Raw genomic sequence first — 9218 nt, forward strand, 5'->3', positions numbered from 1 at the left:
CGTTAACCTCCGGAATCGTAGAAAACCTTAGGCTGCCAAGGTAATCACATAACCGGGTTATAACTCATTTGCTGATGTGACGGTAATGTTATATTACTTGGGAATCGATCATAACTTGAACCAAACAAGATTATCAACGATAACTTTGGACAGATAACCAAGGTAATCATAGATTACCCCCAACCAAACACCCCCTAATAGCTTAGGTATGCACTGAAAATGATAATCGTTGTAGATTCAGAATTTAGTTCAAGTTTCATTTCTTCATTGGGTAATGTCTTGCTTTATAATATGATGTGGTTTAAGAAATTTTGCTGGATCAGATTGGGTAATTAGGATCAATTAAGGAAAAACTGATTGTTTTTTCGTGGAATGATACTGTTGTTAAAAAATCGAAGTAGATTTACCTGCTAGTATGAAATTAATGTTGTTAAAAATTGAAGTAGATTTCCTTGAATGATACTGTTGAAATTTTTTTCCTTGAATGATACTGTTGAAATTTTTTTCCTTGAATGATACTGTTGTTAAAAATTCTTTAGGTTATATAGTTTGTCTCTTCTATTTTTTTTTTTGTACTTGTGCAGGCATGACTACTTTACAAGTTGAAGAGCTCTCCAAGGATGATTACTTTTCAAAAAACAATGAATTTGCAACCTAGTTGAAGGAAAGCGAGGGATCTATTTCTAGGATTTTTGACATTTGAGAAAGAGATTTCTCAGTTTTTTTGTAACCAAGCAAACTTTCAGTTTTTTTGTAACCTAAATTCACTGTTTGTGATTTGACATCTGACAACTTTTGTAAGAAATTAATGCAAGTAAAATTTTCTATTTATTACAATTTTTGGTTTATTTTTCTATTTATTTGTAAAAATCATCGTATGTTGGAATTTTTGTAATTGCACACTCAAAGCTAAAACTGCCGGGAAATTATTTTGCGGCAGTTTTAGCAAACCGCCGGGAAACCATTTCGCGACGGTTTGGAAAAACTGCCGGTAAAGTATTTCGAACCGCCGGTAAAAGAACCGTCGGGAAATTATTTGGAACCGCCGCAAAAAACAACCGCCGGGAAATCATTTCTAACCGCCGTTAAAAGAACCGCCGGGAAATTATCTCAAACCGCCGCAAATACAACCGCCGGAAAATCATTTCTAACCGCCACTAAACAGACCGCCGGGAAATATTTCGAACCGCCGCAAAAACAACCGTCGAAAAATCTACTTTAGTGGCGGTTATTCCAGCGGTTCTTTAGAACCGCCGCTAAATGGTTTAACGACACCGGTATCAGCGGCGGTTTGGCAAACCGCCGGGAAATGATTTTGCGGCGGTTCCAAACCGCCGCTAAACGATTTTTAAACCGCCGGGAAATCTTTTTTTTCTTGTAGTGTCTATATAACTAGTCTATAAAATTAACAAACAATAAAGGAGTAGCATAGTCTATCGAATCCTGCCCTACTCTTATGCAAAAATAAATGAGGGAGGGTTGTAGCCCATGGAACCCAACCCTAAGTCTATGTGATAACATGACAAACTCGATTTGTGCCCTCCATGCAACGGAACTGATGAACAAGCTTATTAGCTCAGATCATGCGATAATTGGAGTTTTTTTTAATAATTCAAGTTTTCAATTTTATGATTTGATTAATTCTGAAGATGATCAATTTGACTCCACAAAAATTTCTTATCGACTACCAGAATAAATCCGAAAGCACGTGTCACTCTGCATCTAACAAACAATGTCTTAAATTTTTTATCTTATTAGCCAAGGAAGAAAATGTCCTATATTACATCATAGCTGGGATTCAAATTGTGAATGCTTGGATAAACCACTGAACATCTTACTCCTGTAACATTACTCGAGGACATAATTGAAGCATCCTTGGTCGATGCTAGTGGACTCAATCCATGCCATATGTGGCCCATGAGTTGAGGTTTGGTTGCCATTGCTCAATTTTGATTGGAACAATTAACTTGATTCGGTTGAGGTTTGGCGATGCTATCAAAGAGTTAACGTTTTGATCAATATTAATGGAGTTCATAACTTAAATAAGATATTATTTTTGACATTCTCTAAAATTGGATGATATAATTTTAGGAACAAAATTAGTCGTATTGGCTCATTAAGAAATTTTAGCTAGAACTTCATTTGATAAATATTTTTACTTAAAAATACTTTTCTATACAAAAAATATAAAATATTATTCACCAAACTCTCATAAAATCTTGGCTATATCTACTTTTATTTGCCCGAATGAGCTATTTTGAGCTAAAATTGAAATACCAGTTTAACTCACTTAAAATTTATTTCAACTTAAAACTTCTTGGGAAGTTTAATTACATTATATTTTTCTTTAAAAAATAGCTAAAAATGTTAGACAGTTTTAAATAAAAAATAAACTTTTTTCAACTAAAATAGAGCCTTACGTACAGGCAGGCCTAGGCGCCCAACCCACAGCTTCCCATACACCGCTGGGCCTGAACCTGGGCCTGGCCCAGTCCATTCAAGCCCACCCAGTTACACAGCAAATTTTAAAAGAAAAAAAAAAGGTAAAAATACACAAATAAATCAGAATAACAATCCTTTCTTAAATTTTACTTGCTCAAATTAAGAAGCTCACCATTTAATTAATAATGATATTAACGGAGACATGCCTCCCATTCCTAGAAGGCTCGGAATAGGTCGCCGCCATCGGGTCGGATAAGGATCGAGTTGTCTTTGGCCGGGAGCTTCCTTATCGAGTTAACTCTTATCAGGTCGGCAACTAACTGTGTTGACAAGTAATCAAGCCGCATTTGGGTCAAGCAATGAGAATGGGGGATTGCCCATTGCCAACTTAAGGCAAAGGAGGATGATCACTAAAGGTATGCCTAACGTCCTCGAAAACAAGTGAAATGACGATTGGCCCAAACTATGTACGGACCTCTCCCCCGACTATTGAACAACCAGGAAGCCTACAAATACCAAGTAGAGTTAGAAGGGGACTAAGACAGACCTTAACGAAATTCCTCCAACACTCAAAGACTAGCAAGGCTCTTATAGACATTCTTTTATACCAGTTGGAGAGTGAAAGAGGATCTTGCCATGCAACACATTCTTCACACATCTGCCCCGCGCTTTTAGAACGTGTTCAAGTCACTCCCCCACTTGCCCATCCAACCAATCAAATCTCCCTTCTAGCTCAGTTCAGGTCAGGCCGCAATTATGCGATCCTACCCGTAGGTCCACAAACCTGACTTTGAGGCCTAGGTCGGGTCGGACCAATGCGACTCCGTTTCGACAGAGTCCTACAGCTGCCACGTGGCTCTATTGCTATAGCACCCCCACATCATGAATTATTATCTTAAGATAGTGGCTTGGCCTCCTTGGCTAAAGCTCTTCCTAATAATTTCCAGACAGCATAACTACTCTGCCCCACTGTGTGGAATTTCCTTCCTACTCTACTCTGCCCCAGTCAAGCTAAAGCAGTTTAGTTTATAGCACAAATAATAGATTAGGCAACAAGACCTAGTGGCCACTCACTATTATAAACATTCACCATCATCATCATCATGACCAAAATCTGCAAGAGGGAATATGAACACTGAAGACAAATATAGGGCATTACATTGTATTACTTAATGATCACATCACTGTGGATGAGTATTCATCCAAACAGTATGCCTTCACTTCACTATTGGCCATCCTACACAAGTGTCACTTTCTTCTTGATCATTCCAATGGATGGACCTTTAGGGGAAACAATAGGACAAACTGAATCACATGCAAGTCACTAAGTAGTACTAGTCAATTTTGTTGTTTAGTTTACTAGATCAATCAGCCTCCACAAAGAGAGGCTTGCATTAATGTGATATATTAGTTTATTGTTCAAGCTAAAGCTTGACTTGGCACTAAAGATGGAACTAAAGAGTATCCCACTACCAAAAATTTATTCAACCTCCATTCCTTTCCCATCAAACAAGGGGGAAAAGAAGATCACTACATTTCATAGTTAATTCTTTTATAGTTGTTATTCAAAGGGTGTTGAGAATAGTCAAGATTAGAGATCTTGTGGGTTGCTATAGATTGTGTTTTAGGTCATGGTGGGCCTACAGTGTTCTGAAAAGAGCAGCAGATTTCCACTTGTGAGAGGTCTGAAAGTGTGAAGATTGGAGAAATGGAAAACTTTAAATAGCAATTATGATACAAGTTGATAGCACTTAGAATATGATTTGGTAACATGATGTGCTGTAGGATATGTATTATATAGTTTGATAGTATCTACAAACTCTTCATATTCATTTATACAATCATGTGTAAAGGGTACTTTTTATATGAGTTTTGCGCATGGTAGTAGCATGTATGAGAGTCGAGATATAGAAGTAGGTCCTTCTGTTACATCAGGTAACCATACATGAAGGGGGGATTGCACGGATTTAGCAACTGAACCAAGGAATAACATATGTGACATCAACATTTAATTTTCAAAATGTTTTTTTAGAATTTATAGCAAATTTATATATGCAAACAAAAATGCAAAAAAAAAAAAAGGCAAGAAGATGGAGAAAAGAAGAGCCTTGTTTCTTTGCAAATACATCTAAGAAAATGAATGAACAAGTATAGAGAAACATTTGCTTTATCTATAGTCAGGATACATTCATAAAGATTACATACATCCCTACCTAATTCTTATGGTTTATCTTGAGATCTCATGCCCTTTGTCAAGTCTAATCATTTTCCTAATTACAATTTTTCATAATGACTCATTTTCAATTCTTTCACTGCCACCTACACTCACTTGCATAATGTTCATCACTGCAATATGAGATCTAACCCTTCCATTTTAGCAAAAGGTTTGTCCATGGTTTTGTCTATGAGGAGTTAAATCGGAAAGCTGTATTGACCACTACGGGAAGGGCAATGCTAAGCCCATCGCCATAGTACAATTTCATGTCTATTGTGACCCTCCTCTACAAAGATTGAGAGGCTTAGAGATAACTAAAGAAGGCCAAAGAAAAGGGACACAATCTCTAAGAAGCTCCTTACATAGGTGAGCTTATGGAGGGGGTTGCATCATGTGAACACTAATCCCAAACTCCAATAGGCATGGTATAATATATGAATGCATTAAATCATAGTATATTGTATCCTATAATTTTTTTAGCCATATACGACTAAGATACAACTTAATTTGAGATGCAACGCTAAGGCACTCAGAGAAAATCAAAGTTTAAATTTCAAATAAGACAAATATTTTGAATGTCAATTTTTAAGTGTGCATAAATTATATTCTAAATTTATTTAGTAGTTGAATCAAAGAGAAGATCATCTACTTCTAGAATTAATCAAGCGAAGTCTAAATTGTATTATTAAAAAAATATATGTTATCATTTTAAATAGTTATATACTATAATTCTAAATAGTAATTTATTTTGGTTCTACATATAATTTTTAAAACTCAAAATTACACTTTATGAATATACAAAATTGTAGTATAGAATTATTGTATATTATTATATGCAATCAGTATACCATGTATATAAGTCGTGGTGTAATTTATCTTTAGTCAAGGTTGATCAAGTTCAAGTTGACTCAAATTGAATTTCAATATAATATTTGATAAATATAGTTGATGGTTGAACGAAATATCAAATAAGTCAAGATTGATTGGATATTTGATAGTTGATCAATATATTTGATAGTTGAAATCAAGATTTTCTAGTTAAAAGAAAAGATTATTGGTGCAATTGACCTCGGGTTAAGGTTGACCAAGATTGATTTGGGCTTCGATGTTTGATAGCTGAGCGAAAAGTCAAGTAAGTCAAGGTTAACCAGATATTTGACAGTGGAGAAGTCCAAGTGGATTATGATTGATTGGACACATGATGATTGGAATTTCAACAACAAGTTGACAAGAGCGAACTCCAAATAAGTCATAGTTGACTGAATACTTAGCAGTTGAAAGTCCAACAGGAAGTTAGTAAGGAAGAAGTCCAATTATGGGTTACAGTTGACCTGATGCTTGATAATTAGAAGTCCAACAAGGAGTTAGCATGTGTGGTGAAACCCAAGTGAATCACGGTTGATCTGACACTTGGTAATAATAGAAGTCCAGACAAGTCGTTAAGGATTAGATGTTAGGCACGAGAAGTAAAGTCCTAACAAATCATGAAGGATCGAATATCTGGCATGTGAATAGAAGTCCTAACAAATCATGAAGGATCGTATGTTAGACATGTGGATGTAAGTCCTAACATATAATGGAAAACCTGATGTTAGACATGTGGATGAAAGTTTTAATAAATCATGGAAGACCATATGTTAGGCATGTGAAACTAAAGTCTTGACAGGTCATGGAGAACCAGATATTAGGCATAAGAAGTGAAATCCTGACAGGTCGTGGAGAACTAGATATTAAGCATGAGATGGAAAATCCAAATAAGTTAAAATGACCGAATGTTTGGAAATGGAGAAGTAATGACAAGTCAAGGTTAATAGATATTATGTATGAGATGAGAAGTTTAAATAGGTCAAGGAGGACAAAATGTTTGACAATGAAGAATCTTTACAGGTCAAAATTGATTAAATATTAGGTAAAGGAAGCTCTGATAGATTAAAATCAGCCAGATACTAGACAAAGTGAGAGTTCAATCATGATAAGGCTGAAACAAAGGTATCAATGGACTAATATAGGTTTACCAGTCGATTGATGATCTAAAATCATGAATTTGGGATTTACTATTTTGGTAAGAACTAATCGACTGATAGGTGATATTAATCGACTAATTCATCATTCGAGTGGTGAACTCGATTGATGACACTATTAGAGCAAATAGTTTCATAATAGATTTGGGAACTTAATTGATAAAGCATCAATCAATTGATGGTGTTAATAAGTGAACTGTTGCTGAGTTAGATTGAGCCATTAGGTTAATATAGCATAGCAATATGCAAATCAACAGTAGAGCAATCGACTGATAGTGATAGGCAGTCAATTGTTAAGCGAAAAGCAATCACAACAACAACTCTATAAAAGTAATTTTGTGGAGGATTTCAGAGCACCAATTCTTGGAGATTTTGTAGGCAAGTCATTTTGCATTCCAAATCTTCATAAGGCAATTTAAAGCAAGAAAAGCAAAGATCTCTTGTATGTTGTAAGAGATTTCGAGATTTTTTTTTAATGGTCAATTATAGTTTTTCGATTTACTTCCTCACAAATGATTATGGGATCAACCGTGTGAAACCGCTAGGGGTGGTGAATTTATCTTTTGTTACAGTTGTAAAAATTTCTTCATCTTTGAAAAATATTTGATTATAAGAATAATAATATTACTGTTAAGACTCTAAATCATGGAGTAAAAATGGAGGGTTCTGAACTACTTAAAATCGATTGGGTTATGTGCTTATGTTTTAGTTTATATTTATTTTTATATTTTTATTACATATTAATCTTTTATTGATAAAAAAATAAGTGCATCACTATTCACCATCCCCTCCCCTGTAACTACCTCACTCGTAACAAGTACCTTACAGGACAGCTACCTCATCCAAGCACGTTAATGGAATCATTTTGTTCTCACCTTCTCACCCCTGCTTATTCATTACATTTTCTCTTCCAAGTAAACAAAAACTAGCGCAACTAAGTCTTTCCATTAGCTCCAAACTCTGGTGCTTCATCAAAGTATGAACAGATATAGCCTGCGAAAATTTATCTGATATATATATATTTCTTCCCTGCACCAGATTGTTTCCTTTTGTGCTGAATTGGTCTAATTTTCGAACTTCGTACAGTAATCATGTATATTTATCAAAGTCTTAACGACTGACAAGCGATCAGGAAGAATATTCCGCTTATAATTATTCCACATGCAAACAAACACACATCACACAAAGATTTGCGTATTCACAGGTGCAGCGAGTTCATATAGATATATAGCTCTTTAATATCGCATTCAGTATGTACAGGAATCGCCAGTTCGATCGGGTAGATGCATGCTCTGCACCTGCAAATCGACAAGCAGAGACAAAAACGGCATGAGAAAGCGAAGATCGTAGTTTTTTTGAGCTTCAATTGTGAATTGGAATCGGCTGTAAATGCATACGAGATGGTGTTCTAGCTAGTGACGAAGAAGCTGCCTCTCCAAGAAGCGGCGGCGCTCCGACTCCTGCTTCTGAAGGCGGAGGTGATCGTAATGCTTCTCGATGAACTTCTCCACGCGCTGGAGCAGCTCCTCCTGGCTCTCCTCCACCAGCTTCTCGCGCCGTCTCCACCCCTGCTCCTCCCACCCCTTCGCCGTGCCCGACCTCCTCAAGGCTGCGGCCGCTGCCCTCTCCGCCTCCGCCCTCCCGCGCCGCTCCCAAGTCTCGCTCTTCCTCAGCACCCGCTTGCCCTTCTCTGCGACGATCGCCTGCCACGCGTCCTCCATCGAGGGGTGCTCGGTCGCGATCGCCACTTCCTTCTGGGCCTCCTCCGGCGCCGGCTCATTGGACGGCGCGGAGTACCAGCTCAGCTCCGGCGGATCCTCTACGCCAGGAGGCAGGTCGAGCTCCGTCCGCTGTTGGGGTTGGTTGGCGTCGGATTTGGCGGGGGAAATCTTCCAGATGATGAGGACGATGAGCTGGGAGGTGATCCAGAGGCGATGAAGAGCGGTGGAGTTGCGGAGGTGGACGGAGGAGTAAGGGATGAGGAGGCTCGCCAGCAGAGCTGTAGAGAAGACGCAAATAAGAAGGAAGCTTGTCTTTCTAAAACTTATCATCTTATTCCAAGTTTAATGATGATCAGTAGCACAAAATGAGAGAGGATGAGACGTCAATTGACAGAAGAAGAAGAAGAAGAAGAAGAAGAAGAAGACGAAGAAGAAGAAGAAGAAAGAAGAAGAAGAAGAAGAAGTGAGGGAAGGAATTGGAGCAAAACGTGTGCTTTTATAGACTCATCTTTTTGAATATTTGAATTCATCAAATTGTTTCATCTTTTTGAATTTCATCTTGAACAAACTTTTTTTTGTTTGTTCTCATTGGTGAATATTTGACATCCTTCTCCTCACATTGTTCAATAAACCATTAATTAGTTGCCCTTGACTTAATTACCTTCATGAGAGAGATTTTGCTTACTATAAATAATTCATATTGTGACAATGGTTAGGCTCTTCCCTAATTGTTTAATCTAATGGAGGAGGATTTCTTGATTATGTTATCTTTGTGAATCACTTTAGCAAGTACACATGCATGGTTATTTCTTATCAAAA

At 37.1% G+C, this 9218-nt stretch overlaps 1 protein-coding gene across 1 annotated transcript; it reads right to left on the bottom strand.

Moving 5' to 3' along the window:
* Positions 1–7803: 7803 nt before the first annotated feature.
* Positions 7804–8846, bottom strand: LOC141817560 (uncharacterized). The gene is made up of 2 exons (XM_074705199.1): positions 8076–8846; positions 7804–7976 (listed from the first exon to the last, which is right to left on the bottom strand). The coding sequence occupies exon 1, from the start codon at positions 8727–8729 to the stop codon at positions 8091–8093; it is 639 nt and encodes a 212-aa protein (XP_074561300.1). The 5' UTR covers positions 8730–8846; the 3' UTR covers positions 7804–7976; positions 8076–8090.
* Positions 8847–9218: the final 372 nt, after the last annotated feature.

Source organism: Curcuma longa, unplaced genomic scaffold, assembly GCF_044706935.1.
Source record: "Curcuma longa cultivar G26 ecotype Majalengka, Jawa Barat unplaced genomic scaffold, ITB_CL_G26_1.1 contig_21037, whole genome shotgun sequence".
In the NCBI taxonomy this organism is placed as follows: domain Eukaryota; kingdom Viridiplantae; phylum Streptophyta; class Magnoliopsida; order Zingiberales; family Zingiberaceae; genus Curcuma; species Curcuma longa.